At 27.8% G+C, this 20,278-nt stretch overlaps 2 protein-coding genes and 1 long non-coding RNA gene across 11 annotated transcripts; 2 read left to right on the top strand and 1 right to left on the bottom strand.

Annotated features, from left to right (window-relative positions):
• The first annotated feature begins 123 nt into the window (after nucleotides 1–123).
• Nucleotides 124–918, top strand: LOC118064654 (uncharacterized). The gene is made up of 2 exons (XR_004690069.1): nucleotides 124–305; nucleotides 683–918. It is a non-coding gene; the product is annotated as an uncharacterized lncRNA (long non-coding RNA).
• A 1,803-nt stretch (nucleotides 919–2,721) lies between these two features.
• Nucleotides 2,722–15,687, top strand: LOC118064752 (uncharacterized). 9 transcript variants are annotated; one of them, XM_035079599.1, is made up of 16 exons: nucleotides 2,723–2,913; nucleotides 5,300–5,594; nucleotides 6,880–7,011; nucleotides 8,716–9,037; nucleotides 9,631–9,684; nucleotides 10,269–10,373; nucleotides 10,607–10,747; nucleotides 12,004–12,132; nucleotides 12,224–12,408; nucleotides 12,539–12,653; nucleotides 12,749–12,955; nucleotides 13,045–13,262; nucleotides 13,901–14,099; nucleotides 14,182–14,365; nucleotides 14,443–14,545; nucleotides 14,618–15,686. In XM_035079599.1, the coding sequence occupies exons 2-16, from the start codon at nucleotides 5,319–5,321 to the stop codon at nucleotides 14,702–14,704; spliced, it is 2,457 nt and encodes an 818-aa protein (XP_034935490.1). In that variant the 5' UTR covers nucleotides 2,723–2,913; nucleotides 5,300–5,318; the 3' UTR covers nucleotides 14,705–15,686. The 9 variants fall into 9 exon arrangements, with proteins under 9 accessions (XP_034935494.1, XP_034935490.1, XP_034935489.1 ...); XM_035079598.1 differs by having other exon boundaries at nucleotides 5,266–5,594; XM_035079596.1 differs by having other exon boundaries at nucleotides 2,723–3,077.
• Nucleotides 15,688–16,024: 337 nt separating this feature from the next.
• LOC118064705 (uncharacterized) lies at nucleotides 16,025–16,717 on the bottom strand. Its single transcript, XM_035079502.1, has 2 exons — nucleotides 16,647–16,717; nucleotides 16,025–16,540 (listed from the first exon to the last, which is right to left on the bottom strand). Exons 1-2 carry the CDS (start codon nucleotides 16,677–16,679, stop codon nucleotides 16,151–16,153), a joined length of 423 nt encoding a protein of 140 aa, XP_034935393.1. The 5' UTR covers nucleotides 16,680–16,717; the 3' UTR covers nucleotides 16,025–16,150.
• Nucleotides 16,718–20,278: the final 3,561 nt, after the last annotated feature.

Here is a 20,278-nt window from a genome sequence, read left to right as displayed (position 1 = left end):
AACCATTGTTTTTTTGATATATTATTGACAATATTAGAATTTGTCTCTACACATTAACAATAGAGGCGCTACAAAATTTGTTATACTTTCACCATCTTCAAGGTGATAATTTTACATAGTTACTGTCATTACATCAAATACATCAATCTTTCTATCAGAAAAAAATCATCTTAATAGACGGAAGAATTTGTGTAAAGATGATTAATCCAAGCTTAAAAATTTCAAGGAAAATATTCAATCCAATTGTTCAAATAACTAGAGGAGAAATTCAAGCAACTTTGCCTCGTAACCCAGTACCAAAATGGGTAAATTTTATAATTCATTAAACTATTATGTATTCAACAAGTTGAGGTTATAGTTTACAATTAAACATAGGATTATATAATAATATTTATTATACACTATTTTTTTATATCAATATACTATAAAAATCTTTTTGAGTAAAATAATCGAATAAAATCGATTTCATATAGTTTCTAAACAAATCAAATCATATATTGTTCTCATAAAAAGTTGTCTTTCCAACAACTCAATTTTTATATTTAATTCTTCAATAAAATTCTAGAAGAAGTTGTACAGTAAATCTCCTTCTTAATATTAAAAGAAAAAATATATATAAACTCTTTTATTTCTATTGAAAGAAAAATTGAAGTTATATAACCTATAACTTATATTATTTCAGGAGATGATGGCACATGGATTATTTTTTTTCGTTGGGCTGATGGCAGTACCAACTTACATTGCATTTAATATAAAACATTACCGAGGTGACAGTAAATAAGCATCAAATTATAATCATCACATAAATTATCTTCTCTATACAATTAATATACTATAATAGTGAAACTAAAGAGTACGTAATTATACTCAATATTATTAGATGAAATAAAAATTTCTTTAATGTCTTGGTGACGAGTACATCAAAGTAGTATTCATTTCAGAACAATGTTGTTTACTTCCTTGGTTTTTATCTCATTCATCATTGAAAATACTATTAAAACAAAAAAGTCATGAAGTATATTTATACATTCAATGGTCTTTTATGGATGAACAAGATTCATTGTTGCTTTTAAACCCAAAGATCGAAAGTTTAAAAGGTCTTAATCTGATTAAGTTTGTGATATAGAATTATATGAAAGTCAGAACTTTGTAACTTTAATCAATTTTGAATTATTAACAGCACAAAGAAAAATGATAACTTCGTAGCCAAGTACCTTTAGGCATAATATTAATATCATTTGATACATGTGATAAATAGAAGCATTACTTTCTACATTGTTCAATCAATATGGTCTATCTATGACTTAACACATGAAGAGGTGCTGCATTCATGTTTCAATGTTCATTGTCTCAACTCATAGGTGCAGCTGAACTTGAGAATTATTTAAATAGAATAGGGTATTTATAACATGGAGGGCATTGAGCTAGACAATCGTTATCGATCTCATCTTGAAACGTACAGTTGATACACATTCTGCAAATATTATTTTTCATATTACATAATCAAATTAATAATTATAATAAATTTTATATATTGAATGATAATGCGATATTCATTAATATCGTAATACTCTTTATTTTCCGTTTGCAAACTATCGTAGTGAACATATAAGAGATGATGATTTGACACGACATTTAATCAATAGCAAGAGAAACTCATCTTGTCTTTAAGCTAATGAATTTCATAGTTATTTTACTGTAAATGATATTAAAATTCCTAATTAATAAATAAATGCAGAAATCTAAGTAATTCGTGGATTTTAAAATAATATTGTCACCAACTTTATTATTCATTCGGTTTCAATTTATGTTTCTGCTATTGTTGACTTTTTTTTTAAAAATAAACTTTCAAGTTAACTCTGCTCGATAGAATTTACGGTTTTATTTTTGTATATCCGAAGCACAAGCGTACTTCACTTTCATTGCCATTATACTCATTTCGCGTTCAGATGGTAGAATTAAAGCAAAGAAAGAAAAACTCAGCAATATGTTAAGTTACATACATAGAAAAAAATACAACTACATTAACTTGACACTCTTTTCGTCATGTTCGTTCACTCCTCGATCTTTTCATTACTGTAACATCAATGCTGCATAAACATGTGGAATAATTTTGTGTGCAAAACTCAAGTGACTTTTTTATTTCATTGAAACAGATGTTACTTTCTTGTTGCCTTGTGTTATGAAATTATACAAATATTTTGAATACAGAACATCTATAAATTTACATCTTTCAAAAACAATCAAGTATCATTAAATTATTTCTACACTTATTTATAGAAACTTTTCCAACGACTCTAGATCATTATTTATTTTTAAAAAATCGTATTGGTAAAATATGGTAAAATAATTGTTGAAAAAACAACAAAATATTTTAAATATTTAATTATTTTAACCTCAAGTTAACAATAATTGTATGTCTCAATCTATGTATGGATAAACAAATGAATTTTTTGTTAGAAACTCGTGACTGATTTGTTTATGTTAGTTTATGACTGAGACAAAAAATATTATTAATTATTTTATGATTAATTTTTTATCTAGGCAAGAATGATCTCTTTTTGCATGGCTTTTTATTTCTTTTATCAATGATTTAACATTTAAATTTTTTTTTATAATCCAAACTATGATTTCTCGATAGCTGTTAATAAAAGTTGGTGTCACACACTTGCTAACTACTCTCATAATATGCATACACATATAAACTAAACAGGCTATAGCGCAAGCGCTTTTTGAACTTTCAACTCCAATACCATTGAGTTGGTTTGAGCATCACTTTACTACTAGTCCTCTCGTGGACGGCTACCGGTTAAGTTATATTTCATAAATGAGACATTTAAATTGATAACAATCTACTTTGTTTAGTGCCAATAATAAATTCCAATTCTTAATTCAAAACTCCACTTTTATTGTGTAAATATTTATATTTCAATTAAGCAAACAATGCTTCTAAACCATCCTTTAGTTTACATTTGTTATTATGTAGTGATATAAAAATGTGATTCTTTTTTTCATTCACGATGAGAAGTGCTGAAAAAAACAAAAGAAAAATGAACAGAAGAGAAAATTAAAGAAATGTAATATAACATGCAAATATTATTAATTAAAAAAAATTATATTTAAATTCGAATGAATTGCAACCGTAATTATATAAAATTGAAATGCAAGTAATTAAATATTATCAACTATGTTGTAATTCGTTAATTGAAAAATAATTCAATAATTTATTGAGATAGAAATTCTTCCAATTTACAATTTAATCCAATTTTTTTTTTTTTCTCTTAACTTAACTTGTTACAATCTCTTTTGTTTTTATACAATTCACTCTTACTTTGTATTTTAGTAACTTATTTATTGTTTTCTTTAGTATTTGTTTGTAAGTCGTTAAAATTGTCGTGTCTTTATAGTTCAGTTGGTTTTTTTGTCCTTAGAAAATGAAACTTGGCGACCGAGTTCATTTCTTTTATACTAAAGAAGGTCAAGTGAGTTAACACTAACTCTTTGGAATATTGTCACTGACAGTTTAACTGAAAATTTATTTTTTCAATCATAACTTGGAGTTACTAGTTCAATTGAACTCCATTTTTCAGCAATAGATCATAAATATTATCTTCAAATACCAACTCATCCATTCATAGAAACTTTTTAATAATATTAATGAGAAAAAAAAGATCAATTAAAAATTGATTTAATATTATTATGACAATTACTTTCTATCATTATAATTAATTTGCGTTCAAGTAGCGTTAAAAAAATCAAATCTGCAGGTGCACAAGTGGTTGATGATGGTTGAAAGAATAAAAAAGTAATAAAATATTTAAGAAAACTTATTGGAAGACATAACTTTAACCACTAGAAAAAAATTAAATTGAAAGACAGTATTTGTTCCAGTGCTTTAACTTTTTTTTTTTTTCTTTATAAAGAGAAATAATGAAATGTTATTATGAATGGTGTTTTATCTTACCTTTATTAAAAAGTACAAAAACATTGTATTATTTCAAACTTAAGGTAGTACGGGTTGTCAACAGACCATCTATTTTTTTCTAAATTTTAAATAGCGTACAGAAGATTATCCAAATATTACTATAATTAATTACAATAATTCAATCAATTTTATAATAGTTAATAATTTACAAAATCCAATTCCAAAAAAAAAAATAATTTCTTTAACGCTGATTTGATTAGCTACTGTAGCTATAATTTCAATCTCATCGTCATATTATTAATTGGACAACTATGAATATCATAATTAATCATTAATATCTCGTGATAATAGTCCTTGACATACATTTTTTTTAAATTAATAAATTCTTCAAACTTTAAACTTTTTTTTGGTGCATTATTATATACACCAAAGTTTTCTAGAAATATCAGAGTTCTGGTCTAATTGAAAGAATAACGAATAGTTTCCTATTGTGTTGAAGTAAAAAGTACGATATTTGATAATCGATTTTGTATTACAGAAGTTGTTAAAGCATTCTCAAACTTGCCAAAAATTAATTTGAATGCCTATCTTTAATGAAATAACAGAGTTATTGTTTTGAGTTTATTTTCACATTTTAGCCACATAATACTATCTTAACAAAAGTGAAATATAAAAGAAGTATTTTAAGCTGTCTAACAATTATCTTAATAAATGAAACAAGAACAAAACACATTTAATACAGTCTAATTGTTGTCAGCTAAAGTTCACTTTAAGATAGACTGTATATATTAATATTAATGTGATACAAAATAAAATAATTTCTAAATTTATGTTGCATATTAATATGCAGTAGAATTATGTTTACAGTAAACTTGTTCTACTCCAAGAGTAAGTTAATTTTGTATGAGATAAGAAGCTTCATGAGTTTACCGACCATTAACGTTTTTAATGCTCGCACAATTGAGAGAAATCTAGAGTCATAGAAAAAAATTTATTCCCTCTACTTCATTTATTTAAGTTATCAAAACGTATATAATTAGAGATAATCATTATTTTGATAATTAAAATAATTAATTTGTCAATTAATTAAAAATTTATGCTTTATAATTTTTGACTTATTTCATTCCAGAATTTTATCGCATGCAATAAATCAAATGTTAAATTATTTTTTTTGCATTTAAGTCTCATATATTTCCAATTTTCCTAAAACATCTAGCCAATGAGATAGGGATATTTTGCAAATTTTTTTTTTAAGAAGTAATTACTTGAAGTAAATTAACGATAATTGCATGTTATATTAAATGAAGATGGAATAAAAAAAGTTGGAAGAATGATTTCAGAGTGTTAAATGATTGGTTGTACTAATGTCTACAGTAACTATTAAGTTGTCACAATGAGTGCGGTGCAAACGGAACGCAACAACGAGATTGGACCAAAGGTCACAAACCTACAAACGAACATTTTAATTTATCTTTTATTGTCGCAATTTCTCGTACAAATTGGTACATTCATCTATCTGTGTACATACGTGTCAAGATTGGAAAAAGAATTTGACGAGCTGATTTCCGTGGTAGCTACAGCGCAAGATGCAGAAAATACCATCAAATTTATGCGAAAAAAACGTAGTAATACACATGCAGAAGATAATATCGTCTCTGAAGAATTTCGGGTGAGTAAAAAAGTCATTACTGTTCTATCAACCTTTTTAATGTTCTCAAACAATTTGATAATATTTTATCAAAATCTGGATGCAATAATATCAATTTAATAATTAACTCCAATCAAGCTGGGATTATTTTTTTAAAATATTGATTCGATTGAAGAAATATTTTTTTATGGAACTGGTTTACATAGAATAAAATTCTCATTATCACTACACGAAGATATTTTACTAGTCAATTTACAGTAAAAATTTCTGTAAAATTTTCTTCATGTCGGTAAGGATTAAAATGTTTTTTTGCTCATCAAATCTATGACGAACGAAATTTAAGTCAAAGGAATGAAATTTTAAAAGTCTAAAAAAAATAAAACAAAAGAAAAGTCAATTGCTTAAAAGCATTAGCAAGTAGAAACTTCAAAGATGTAGGAAGAGTTTTTCCAAATAGGCAATGTAATCGACTATCTCAAGTATACTGTCACTTTGCTAAGATACGTTTCTTTTTACTTTTTTTCCCTTATTGGATCTCTTTGAGAGAAAACTTTGGGATCAGTGGAAAAGAAAAAAAGTTATCATGATCATGGATGAAGTGATACATTTTTTATCTAAGATGCTAAAATACGAATTCATTAGAATAAAAATTCATAGGAGATAAAAACTTGTTTTATAATTTAATCAAGTATTGAATGAAGATATTTTAAATTAAAATTTTTTCAAACACATTATGAAAATATGTTCATATATATTCATCAATCACATAGAGTTATGCAATAATTATCAAAGTAAACTTTAATAATAATTGTTAATATTTAATTTTTCAATTATCAATAATTAATTATGATTAAACCATTTAAGTATTAGAGTAACAAAGAAAAATGATTTTAATCGATGTCGAGCAACAAAATATCATATTATAAATTTATCCCTCGATTATACAAAACGGTTTGATTAAATTGAATATAAATGGCCTTCATAATTCCATAGGAACGTTTCAATCTACCCAATTCACATCAAAATGATCAAAATATCTACACAAAACAAATTGTTTTTATAACAAGATAATTTTTTTATCATAACAAAAGGTAATAAAAATAATTTAAAAAATAAATTCATCGATGAATGAATATTCAAATACTTCTAATTTTGATTAGCAATCAATAGATACATGAATATTAATTAACAGTTCACTAGAGTAAATGATATCCTTCAGATAATCAAGTGTATTAAAATAAAATATGATGATTGATAAAGAAATTTTTAAATAGCTTTTCTATATGATCTGGAATTATAATTATAGATAAAAGATGAAAAAAGTGGAATGAAGGAGATGAAAAGGGCTACTATGTCTCCAGATGGAACATTTGATGATCCAATACCAATCCAAAATAACGACAGATGGGTGTGGTTGACAGCTGACACTCGCGTGCCGGTCTGTATATTCAGCCTCTTTTTTTTAATCATATCATTAGCGCTTTTTATCTTCTTATTATCGACACCTCATTATTTCTCACAATCCTTTGTCATTATTGATAGTTGGCAGGCAGCCTCCATGATAGCAATAGGGTATTTATATTTTTAAAAAATGGGTTTACTTTGTACCCTGACGACCAACTTCCCATTCATTAAAATCTTTTCGTTTTTTGTTTTTAATAACAATTTGCTATTGTTATAAAAAATATACAGTTTTTAACAATACTAATCTCTAAATAAGTCGAAACTATTTCAAGTGTCTTTTTTATTTAACTTATTTTAAAATATAAATCTTTTGCAATTCTATAAAAGTATTATTTAGCAACAAATTATCTGTGCATTTAATAATTAAACGATTTAGAAAAAGAGCTTTTATTAAGTCCAGTTTTTTGAGCTTTACTTTCATTGTAGTTCAAAGATTAAAATGCTCTAAAATAACATGAAATATGTGAAGATTTTCTAATTCATAAGTGTGCATATATGGACTCCTCGATTAATAATCTCATTCGCTTCTCTTCATATTACACGATATTCTATTCTCTTTATTCAAATGTATAAGTAAGAGGATTATTTCTATTTCCACTGATGTCCAATTCTGTTCATATGCTTTTGCATATCCTTCTCGGTCGATATCGTTTTGGAGTTTTTCCGCTTATTTCTAATTAAAAAGCAAAAAATATTAACATTCTTTTCTTTTAATCCCAAATAATTGACAATTTTTAAAATAAAAATAGCTTTAATATCAACTCAATTTTTTTTTTCATTTTGCTGACACCTCCTAAACCTCCTTTCATCATCTCCTTTATTTCTGCCAAGCGTCTTTTATTTTCTTCACATACAGGAAGGTTAGCACCACCACTGGGCATTCCGGAGATGTTTGTTGTATGAACCACGTGAAGTTTCTTACTTTTTTCTTTAAAGCAATTGGTTTTTGAATATTTAATGTCTTCAATGTTTTACTGAGAACTTTTTCCAAGCTTTGCAACATCAACTAACATTTTCTCAAGATTGAGATCACTAATCATCATCAAACTTTTAGCTTTTATTAATCACAAAAATAAATAGAGGGTGATATTAGTTGGCAAATGTGATAAAGATAAATTAGAGTTTGTTTTTGGTTTTATTGTAAAGTAATGTAGATTGTACAAAAAATAAAGAGCAATCGATTGGTTTTCCTATCTAAAGTAATATTTGAAATACTTCAACATTTCTTTAGACTTTTGATATGTTCTTATCTGTCTGGTTTTGGCATTAAAGTATAAATGTAGATACGAAAAATAGCAAGGACGTTCTTGAGATGACGTCTCTTCATACATTTTACTATTATTCGATAGGCAACGAAGCATCAAGATGCAGCAGTCTATAAAAATCGATTTTCTTCTATCATACAGACTTTATCTGATTTTAATCATATTCACTGTGCATAGTGAAAATCTCTTTCTATTATATCTTTCGTAAGCGTTTTAAAATTACAATACTTATAGGTATTGACAGTATTACTGTCGATAGCTATATATATATTTTTTCTATATATAACTTTTTATAAATTTTTTTCTCAGTATAGAAAATATCAGAATGAAGTAGGAAATTAAAAATTTAAAATACCAATTTTTTTCCAAAGAATGAAATAATGATTTTATCAGTAATATAATTTTAATTTCAGTTTGAGGCAATGGACACACTTTGCAGGAAATCTGCTGAATATTGCCCACCTGGATTACCTGGAGTCCAAGGGCCTCCAGGGAATCCTGGAGACCGAGGATTGCCAGGAGTTCGAGGTCCAGTAGGTCCTCCAGGACCCCCTGGAGAGCGAGGTCTTCGTGGTGAACCAGGACGACCTGGAAGAGAAGGACGTGATGGTGTTCCAGGTGAGCCAGGATTAGATGGAGATCCTGGAAGAAATGGTATGGATGGATTGCAAGGACCACCTGGTAAGCCAGGTCGAGATGGTCATCCTGGAATTCCTGGCAGAAATGGTACTGATGGTATGTTTCTTTTTTTATTTAAGAATTTAATTACCATCACTTTTTCAGAGTATGCTATGCACTTTTCATCTTTCTGTTATACTTACATTAGCTGTCCTGAAAGAAAAATTTTTTTTGACTTATATTTTCATTTTTAATACACGAAAAGAAGAATTATGGATTAGAAAGATAATCTGTCACATCCGCAGTACAAGATCTAATCTAGTCCTATAGTAGAAGACATATTCAACAAAAATACGTCTTTTCACATTCAGTCACCCTTCAAAGATTAAGAAAGCGTCTTGATATGAGTGTTTTATTTTCTTTTATACACTTTTTTTTATTCACATAGAAACTTGCTACCTTCATCTCTGTCAACTTGGCTTAGCATAAATATCGTTATCTCAACCGAGTATTGCATTAAAGCAGCTCAATCTTTCTTGAAAGACTTTATCAGTCTTTCTATTTAATCTTTACTTGTTCGTCTAATTGAAATTTTACAATAACTTTATAATGAAGAAATTTTTAAAAAATTCTATACGATATAATGTTGTTTATTATTTTGTATAAAAAAAATTGTAAAAATATTTTATTCAATTTGAATTTTTTTTTAGGACAAAGAGGCTTAAAAGGTGACAAAGGATCTCCTGGACAGAAAGGAGCAGCTGGTAAATAATTATATATAACAATTACAATAGAGCATCATCAAGTTTGGCTTAAAATGATTAGGTTTCATTAAAGAGTATTCATAAACACTATTACCTGAACAGCAATGGAATCAACTCCTTTATTACTACAATAGAACTACCCATTACGTAAATAATTACTTGATAGCCTGAATTTCTCAATTAGAAATGGTAGTCGGCCATGCCTTATAAAGCAAGTACGACTGAACAATTTTATATCAGATTATTGTTAAGAAAAATGAGAGCAGTTAGCAACGTCATCATAATACTGTAACTTTAATTTCTGAAACTTTTCTAGTTTTTGCTTTATATTCATAATATCAATAATATGAGGCAAGAATAAGGAACATATGAAGCAAGGCGTCTTAAAAATGAAGAGGACTACATCTAGAACTCTAGAACATATTGAAATTACTACCTGAGTCCTGGTTTTTTTTAAAATTAAATTCTCGTGGTTAATATTGTTCAATATAGTACTAGTCATGGAGAGAATATCAATTACACATAATAGTAATAATAATATTATCATAATTAATACGTGAATAAATGAACGTGATGTGGTATAGGTTTACCTGGTGTGCCCGGTAGTCCAGGAATGCCAGGGAATTCTACAGTAATTGCTTGGAAAGTACCTAGGAATGGTGAACTATTAATACCTCCATCAATCATAAGTAAGTTGTTTTTTTTATGCTTTAAATGATTTTCTAATGTTTGAAATCAATCATTATTTGATCTTTTTATACTATAAACTGAAAGATCAGCAAAATAAAACTCCTGGGGTGTGTTAACTTTGCTGACACATGTTATTTGAGATATAGAGAAAATAGTGTAGAATAAAATAATAATGATAATAATAATAAAATGTCTGTTTAATATATATTTCAATTAAATGGTTGAATTTCAGATACAGGTCTGCCGAATCAAGTTGTTTCTACATTCGAAGGGTCTAATCTGCGCTTGAACTGTGGTGCTAGTGGTCATCCACAACCCGTTATCCAGTGGTCAAAAATTACTGGGATGGCTATACCAATGGGATCATGGCATGGTAATGTCATATTTATTTATCTCAAATGAATTATCAAAGAAACATAGTGGATCAATCTTCCTTTACATTGATGTACATTGTTCAATTCAATTATCATTGATAGCTAGAAGAATCTAAAAGATTTTCAACCACTAATTGGATAGGATGACCACAAAATATTAATCACATTTAAACAAAAAAATTAATTAATTTATTTATTATTAAAGACCTAACAGCATAAGCTAATGACAGGCTCACAGAAGTCATTCGGTAGAGAAGATAAAAAAAAATTAAAATAAAACATAATAATGCGGGTAATAATAATTAAAAGTTTATATCAGATGTAAAAAAAGGCAAATAAATAATATTTTATATTTCTCTATAAGATAAATAAAAAACTAATCACTAAAAAAAAAGACTTCTGCCGTAAGAAATAGATTGTGTTTCTATTTCGATGAGTTTTGTTCTTTTCTAGCACGTGGTGTTGCCTATAGTGCTGTCTTGCTTAGATATATGAAACCGCTAAAATGCAAAAAAATCAGCACACTTTTGCTTTAGGGCATATTTTTTCGATAGATTATTGCAGATATTTTGACGTTGGAAAATTAAACATCGATCATGGTACAAAACAATTTCAACACAAATCAAGTAAAGCATTCTATATTGACTGGACTATACATGTATCAAACAAAAAAAGCCATGAGCATTTATTTAAATTAAAAATTTTTTTCTCCATAATTATAGTTTTAAATATTATTGATGATGCTTTTAAAGTTTCGACTTTCATGATTGACAAGAGCACTTAGTCGAGTTAAATAAAAATTGCATAACTAATCGATCTATTCAGTTATTTGCATAAAAAAAATATTCACTTTTATACGAAATAAATTTATTTATATTACTATTTTATTTTTCTCTTTATGTATAACTATAAGTGTGTGAATGTTTATTATACAATCACGACTCAACGGAGCGCGTTGAGGTAGTTAATTGGACCATGCGTACTCAACGATGACGGATCCTTGTTATGTTTAATGGCCTATGTGACGAGCGAGTAAAATAGTCTGTCCTGTTAATTACCTTATTTGGGAGGTAGCCGTGTAATTATCGTTTAATTGTTTAGATGTTTTTTTTCAACAAATAAATATACTTGTATATATGGTTTGGTGCTTTGAAAAATATTACTATTTAATGTGCTAATATTATTTAACAATTTCATCTTGGTATAACATGTTTACATGATAGGCGCCTATTAAATCAATTTTCTCTGTTGATAGTTTCATCTGTAATTGGATCAACCTTCAATGTAGCTGTAGTTAGTCGAGAGCATATGGGAGAATATATGTGCATAGCTGACAATGGAATACCACCAAGAGCGACATACAGATTTAGGCTTGATGTTCATTGTAAGTAGATATCAAATTTATTAGATAAAAATAATATATTATTATTTGGATTATAAGTTATTTGAACGAATTCATTATGGTCATGTTTTAGTCTCCCCATTTATCAGGGTTTGCCAACAAATTGTTCGAGTTCAATTGCTTGGTCTAGCTACTCTAGAATGTGAAGTTGAAGCTTATCCTGTATCATCAATATGGTGGGAAAAAGGCAATGTACCACTGATGAATCCACGTCCTAAATATCGAATAGGAACATATTCTAAGAGCAATAATTATATGGTAAAATATAGTAATTAAAAAATTCATAATTTTGTCATCTTTTACTTTTTTTGTTTATTACTAATTGCTATTGTTATAAACAATACCATATCCGTACGTATAATAAATATTGTAATGCATCACATTTCAGTTCAAAATGCAATTAAATATTACAAACGTAACATCTTCAGATTATGGTTTATATCATTGTGCTGTCAAAAATAACTTGGGTCTTACTAAAGGGGCGATAAGTGTTCATAGTCCAGGTAACTTGATAATGTTTATATTTATCATATTTTTGAATATTATAATCAGTATTATAAAGCTGTTCACTGTCATTAAATATTTATGATTTTTGAAGGTGGTAAAAATATGGTAATAAACAATACTGAAGTAGTGTATGGTAAACCAGCTCCTCCTAGAGTTGATCTTGATGATCTCTGTCCTGCTAAACCTTGCAATACTTGTCCTGAACTTCAATGTGGATTCTCTGATTTTGGAGGGTGCTTTGAAATCAAAGAACTCAAGAGTACTGCTAATTATACTGGATTACCTCCACGGCAATGTGGTATGTGAGAAGATCATAATTTAAAGAAAATCATTGTTCATATAGAAATTTAGTTATTTTGTAAATCAAATATATTTTTTGTTTAATAGCGGGAATACTCGGAGCAATAGGTAAACCAGTATTCAAAGGTAATACTGAGTCCACTCATGGCTATTGGATGTCTGATACTTTGCCAAGAAGTGATACTAGTCCTGAAAAATTATGGGCAATGCGGACAGATAATACATCACATATCTTTGAATATATTCGATTGAGTGATAATAAAATAAGTCAATCACGAGTCATTAAACTTCCATATGATTTTAAGGTAATTATTATTTGGGTAATTATTTAGAATTGGGGCTCCAGTCAAAAATCGCTCCAAAAAATTTTTTATGCATTTGGGGTTGTTTCTGAGGGTACAAATAGTAAATTTAAGGCGGGGGAGACATATTATTTCCATTATTTCAGACATTACATGGTACAACTTACATATGATAAATCAATGAATTTCTTAAAAATCATTGATCGAAAAGGATGGGAGGTGCGGGGGGGGGGTTGTTAAGAGAACATAAATATTTTTAATAATCACAAAATTATTTATGCCCTTTTAACACCCCGCACCTTCCATCCTCTTCGTCACTTTATTATTCGAACTTAAGCTATACCTACACCTAAAAATCGTGTTTTTCTCGATGAAACCTCATGAAACATGTCTCCCCCACCTTTAATTATCTAATTCTACCTAACAAAATAGTTTCCAGGTGGTGAAAAATTTTTTGGAGCGATTTTTGACTGGAGCCCCAATTCTAAATAATTACCATTATTTGTTCAAAACAATTTATATTAATCCATTTATGGAGGAAAGATGAAGAAAATCCTCGAAATTGCATTTTTTAATCATTTTTAATGGGTTAATTCATAAACCTTTTTATCTAAAATTAGACTAAGTTTCATTATTTGTAGGGCACTGGATACATCATCTACAACGGATCTTTATTTTATAATCCCAAGAATCGACCATCAATATACCGATTTGATTTATCATCAAACGTGGATAACAGAATGGAACTTATATTGCCAGGTTTATCATCACCGGGAAGTAGTTTTCTTTATTCATCTGATCATGATTCGAGCTATGTAGATTTTGATGTTGATGAAAATGGTGAATTTTTATGCCTTATAGCCGATTTATTAAATTATGAATTGAATATGTCAATGATTCACCTCGTCAAATGGACTTTCAGGTTTATGGGTTATTTATGGGTTGCCTTCGAATTTTACGGCATTATTAAAAATTGATACTCTAAGTATGCAAGTTCAGCAAGGATGGAATATAAGTATTGACCATCACATGTTTGGTGAAATGTTCATTGCATGTGGGGTGCTCTATGCCATTCACAATGTTACTGACACTGATCTAAATATTCGGTGAGGATAAATTTTATTATTATACTGATATTGTTATTTTCTTCTGAAATTCATTAAAATTTTTTTCAATACTTCAGGTTGGCGTTGGATCTATACCGACATGCAATCCTCGACGCATCTTTATCGTTCACTAATCCATATCGTAAAATAACCATGATTCGGTACAATTCTAGGACGAAGGTTAGTTAATTTTTTTTTTAATATTTTTTTAAAGTGAAATAAAAAATATATAACGCTTGTATTGATTTCCAGGAATTGCATACGTGGGATAATGGAAATTTATTAGCATATCCGGTAAAGTATCGAGATGGTGGTGACAGTGTTAGTGGAATCGTCTAGTTAAAAAATAATCATGACTATCAATTTACTAAAACTAAAGTTTGTAAAGAAATTATTACAAAGATTTTTTTAACGTTATACTTAAACAAAAAATAACGGAAATAATGACTACACTTTTGAGATGGTTCTTACTCAAGTATTATTTAATTATTAATTAGATAGTTATTTTTTATAAGGAAGAAAGTAGCATTTTCTGTTATTTTCAAAAGTTTATAAAATTTTTTTATCAATTATTGATTAATGGAATTTCTTTGTTTGATTATTAAAAATGTATGCCAGATATCACACCAAGTATTGGATCCATGGTTCGGCTAAAAGAAATTAACTCAATAAAATGAATAATACTAAATTAATTAATAAGTACACAGTGGTTAAGTAGACAAGCGAATAACTGATTCATTTGAATGGCAATTATGAATACAAGATTGAAATAGACTTATGTGATAATATCATCTGGAAACTATAATAATTTAATTTAAAATAAGATCAAAACAAAGACCAAAATGCCCAAAAGCCAAATGGTCGATCTAATTGTTTATAATGGTTTTTAACTATCAATATGAAATTAGACAGAAAAATACAAGAGGGATTTTCGAATAACAATATTGTCTTTAAAAAAGTACAATTTATTCTTAGCTATGCCATGAATCCAATAGTTAGGGTTTTAATGGGGTAATACAATTGTCACTCATAATATTCATATTTTATTTTCGGTTATTATCTCAAGAGCAGTATCAAAGTAATGAAATATTCAATAATTATTTATAAATGAACAGGAATGAATATTTCATTTTATCGAATGATTTGTTTCTGTTAATAATAGTAAAGGGTCCAATATTTATAACTATATATTGAAAAATCATTTGATTAATATTTTATATTTTTTTATAATAAACTTAGCATAGTCGTGATTATCTTTATACAAACTTAGAGTATGTTCATTTGAAAACATTTATATAATAAAATAAATTCAAGACAAAATGTAATATTGAAAAATTTGATGATGTAATGACACTCAAGTTTTTACAAAAAAATATGTTACTTAAAGTTACACATTATACACTAATAGTGCTTAGATTATAATAATACACGCTTTTACTACAGTAAACGATGTATAAATATAATGAGATAATAATCTTTTTTTTTTAAATATATCAATGCATGAAAATACATTTCAATTAAATAAACATGACAATTTATAGAATGAAGATAATAATTAAACAATGTGAAAAGCACAATTTAGAAAATTTTTTTGCAATTGTTTTAATTGTGTTGATCATGCTGTCAACAATAAATGATAATTAATTTTAAGCTTCTTACGACACATACCATGTACAAAAGAATAATTATAAAAATGACAATTTCTGTGATGCTTTTTAGATAAGTTATGATTTTTAAAAATATATTTCTTTATCACATAATTATTTATTAAGAAATTCTTTTATTTCATTGTACGTATGTGAAATCTGGGTGAAATGGAAAACCAGTATAGATATATACAGGCCTGTTGAATGCAAAGGAATTCGCAATAGCAAGGGCTGGATTAATTTGTGCATCTTCATCATCAATATTGGATGGAGTGGTTGGCTCTCTACTCCGTGGAGTTGTAAATGTCGTTTTCATTTTGATGTTAGTGATTGATGGAGCAATCGTGGTTGCAGGAGTCACATCACTATACGGCGATTCGTATGACGAAGATATTGTATTGTGATATCCTGAGAAATGAGATTTGCTTTCTTGTAAAGAAAAAGATGGACCAGATGGTCGCCAGCCACTCGGATTATACGAAACACTTTCAACTGCTGCTCCAATGATGATCCCAATTAATAAAATTAGCTGTAAAATTACAGATTATGAGGTTCCTTTTTTTTACTAATATATTATTTAGTTAAAATAATTAAAAGTACCAATTTGATGAAAACATGTAAAAACACATACGTACTTGAACTCTCCTGCTGACTCTTAGATGTCCCATTTGGAATAAAGACTATTTCAAACTAAGATACAAGAAAGCTAAATGGTCTCTTTTATATATTATCTGCATGCACGAAATTTTATGTTACATTATGAATACAAATTAATTGTGTCACTTATCATGATTTCTATCAGTTACATTCTTAACTTTAGCAGTATTTCACAAAGATTCCGTAATAAAATGGACTTGGAATTGAGTACTTTTTTTTTGGTGACCCAAATGTTGAACTATACAACATTTATCTTGCTAAATAACAACAAGAGCAACATATGTTACTACTAAATCATATTCTAACTTATTTTATTAGATAAATCTAACAAATACTATTTTATAATAATTCTGAAATATAAACATCATAAATAACATTACGAATACATTGAAGTAAGATGTAAAATTATATAAAACTTTTTCTTTTGATCTTCTTTATACTTACCTAGAATATTGTTGAATTTTATTCATCTATCAATATTTGAAATATACTAAATATAATCCTATGCTGGTATTATAAATTTAAAATCATACTTGACTGTCGGATATGTTGTATCGACTTATGAAGATGTAGGTTACAAGCTTGTAATTAATAGCCCAGGACATATTGTTATTTACCATGTATCGCTATTACGTATGTATTACAGCTATTTTGACTTGAATTTTAATAGAGAATTTGCTTGTTTGAATTGTCATCTCTCACAGACCTTTTTTGAACCTACACTACTTTATTCATGAATTCACCTTACCAGTCTGGATGCTTTCGAAAGTCATCTTGAGCAATCTTTGAGTTACTATTTGATGGAAAAACATTGTCTCTTGATGGATGGACATTCAGATTAGGATGGAGATTATCAACAGAGTTGGGGATTGCAGATCATCAAGCTTTTCTCATTATTCTTCATAATGATAATAAAAAAAAAGTATTTGATAGCAATGTTTTAGCAAATAAATGCAAATAATTTAATTTAGATATCGTATCTTAAAAATCTGTAAATTGTAACACAAAAACAATAGATTAATTTTATTTATTAGCTAACGGCTTGGTAGAAGAGAATTTTATTTGACCTATTAAGCGTAGTATAAATAGCACTGGACTAATAAATAGTTTCATTTGTTTATAAACAAATTAAACTATTTATACATACTACATACTAGAACATTAAAATAAATATTGCAAAGACCAATAAATTTTTTTAGAAATAATTAAAAAGTAAATTACGAAAATATAATGATTTAATATAATCATGATTTAAAAATAATAATGCACAGTGGATTTTTAAAAATTAATATTTTTTGAATCAATCATACAATTTGTATCTATTTTAACTAATTGGCGTATTTTTGCTCCAAGTTATCATCATTTTCGCATGTTTACTCTTAAATTTACATATTTAGAGAGTGAGTTTTTATTTAAAAATTAGTTTTAAACTAGCAATCATTGGTATGAAGTAACTTTAGTCCATTCGTAAGTGCATACAGCCACGAGAATTTCAAGTTGGATTAATCTCGATGCAGCTTTGAATCCCAGATGTAATCCGGATCGTCATCGTGTTGCGAAAACTTGAATCTAACATAGCAGTAATACTAATACTATCTCTTTGGTGCTGTTTGGGAAGTGTGTACAGGTTACACAAAATTTGCGAAATCTACGTATCATTGTAGCTAAAATATATATTGAAAAATTAATTCTTAAAAATAAAAATAAACAATAATAAATTTAATTCAAAATCAATAAAATTTTTTTTTTTTTATTTAAAACTCAACTCACATTAGAATATTTTATTTGATTGTATTTTCTATGATAGAGCTTGATTAATCATTCATTGTTAGGAAGAAGAATTATTACAAAAACGTAATTACAATTTAGTTTGCTTATGTGTACCATAGTAGTGATTAAATTCTTATTGCTGAATCAGACGCTCAGTGATCTACGAGAATCTGATCAGACCATGACAGAATTCAACATGTCATCGAAAAAAGAAATTTTAGGATTAAGAATCTAGAAAATGTACTTCGAAGTAATTTCATGTTCCGAAAAGTTATTAAAAATTACTTTTTAGAAGTCATAAGTTTAAAGAAATATGAAGAACATTTAAAGAGTCTAGGTTTTTGTTAGAAGGAAAAGTTAGGCCATCATCTAAAGTTAGGATCAAATTCATTGTTTGAAAATGGGGTACACAACAATATTTTATGAAATGAGAAGTCGTAAAAAGCAACTTAATTAAAAAGTAAATACTTTATTGTTTAAGTCATTTTTAAAATGGAATATCTAATTATCTTAAAATCTTATCGAAAATAAGTTATCTTTCCAGATTAATGTACATTCTAGTACAATCGCGAGACAGTATGCTGCTGTTCATTGTCTCACTTAGATTTATTAAGGACATCTGGCTGGAATCGAGGATCCGAGAGTGGGAGGTTTTTGCCATTCATCTACTTGAAAATGATCTATCTACGTATCGCCGTGGAAATACACCAACGAGAAAATATTCGTCCTAAATCTTCACCTATTCATCATTAAATGTTTCTCGACATGAAGGTAATTATTTAAATATAAACTTTCAATTACTGTTACATAGAAATAAAAAGTAAACAATGCTTAACAATTCAGACACTGTCCAAACTGTTCTTGTTTTGTACATCAGTGTGAATTATTGTAAAAATTAAACAGTAGTGTTGTGTGTGTTTTCCAGGCTGACAAATCAACGTAACATTAGCATCCTATGCTGCAGTTCCCTGTGAGAGAATAATAGTAGCTCGGACCAGAGAATGAATATGCAATAGCTTATAGCAGGGATTTTAGTGAGTACGATTGTGGTTTTACGATGAAACCTGAAGTATGTCAGGTACATCGAATATAACATGTAGGTATGTTATTGCTATTATCATAGCTTACCACTAAAAGCTTTTTTTCTCACTCACTTTTTTTTCAGTTTGATTTTATTTTATATTTTTTGTTACGTCTATTTCTTTAGCGCACTCAGGTTTATTAAATTCTATTGGACAGTCTCCAATGGTGAAGAAATAGAAAGAATCCTTAAATGTAACATTTTAAAATAGCTGATGTGTTCAAAAGAAAAACTGATAGAAACAAAAAAATACTATGAGTTCAGTTGAACAAAAAATGGATAAATTTGATACACTATAGTTTCGAATATTAAAAAAAGTTTCATAGGAGTACGATAATTGAGAATTAAAAATTTTTATCGTCATTTTTGTTCGAGTAGAATACAGAATTCAATTGCTTTAATTGCATTTTTGGCTGAAAAAAAAAAGAAGAAACGATGATAGACTGATGTTATTAATAGAAGCAAAACTTGCTTCAGAAAAATTTGCACTTGGTTGAAAAAAAAAATAAAAAATAAAATAAAATACAAAAATCATTTCAGTAAATATAAATATAGGTGCTGTTTGGAAGAAAAATATTGACATGTGCTTATTCATGTGTACGTATCCTATCTTTGTGTATCTATGGATAATATATATCAACAAGAAAACAATAATAATATTTGGTAAAAGTGCAGATTTAGAGCTCCAAACTAAGTGTCTTCGGAAAACCTTGTTATTTTATACTCAATCGAAGTAGAATTCCAAAAACTTGAAGCTAA

The sequence above is a fragment of the Chelonus insularis genome, unplaced genomic scaffold (assembly GCF_013357705.1).
Source record: "Chelonus insularis isolate UGA/USDA-ARS -01 unplaced genomic scaffold, ASM1335770v1 contig_24_pilon, whole genome shotgun sequence".
NCBI lineage: Eukaryota > Metazoa > Arthropoda > Insecta > Hymenoptera > Braconidae > Chelonus > Chelonus insularis.
Note: the sequence above shows the minus strand (reverse complement) of the source record. Positions and strands in the feature narration are given on the sequence as shown.

What these genes read in the sequence shown, in the direction of transcription:
- LOC118064752 (XM_035079599.1), top strand. Translation starts at nt 5,319, where the DNA reads ATGAGTGCGGTGCAAACGGAACGCAACAACGAGATTGGACCAAAGGTC. An exon ending in ACCAATGGGATCATGGCATG is followed by an intron (nt 10,748 to 12,003) that starts GTAATGTCATAT and finishes CTCTGTTGATAG; the next exon opens with TTTCATCTGTAATTGGATCA. An exon ending in CTAAGAGCAATAATTATATG is followed by an intron (nt 12,409 to 12,538) that starts GTAAAATATAGT and finishes ATCACATTTCAG; the next exon opens with TTCAAAATGCAATTAAATAT.
- LOC118064705 (XM_035079502.1), bottom strand. Translation starts at nt 16,679, where the DNA reads ATGGGACATCTAAGAGTCAGCAGGAGAGTTCAA. An exon ending in GAGTCAGCAGGAGAGTTCAA is followed by an intron (nt 16,541 to 16,646) that starts GTACGTATGTGT and finishes GTAATTTTACAG; the next exon opens with CTAATTTTATTAATTGGGAT.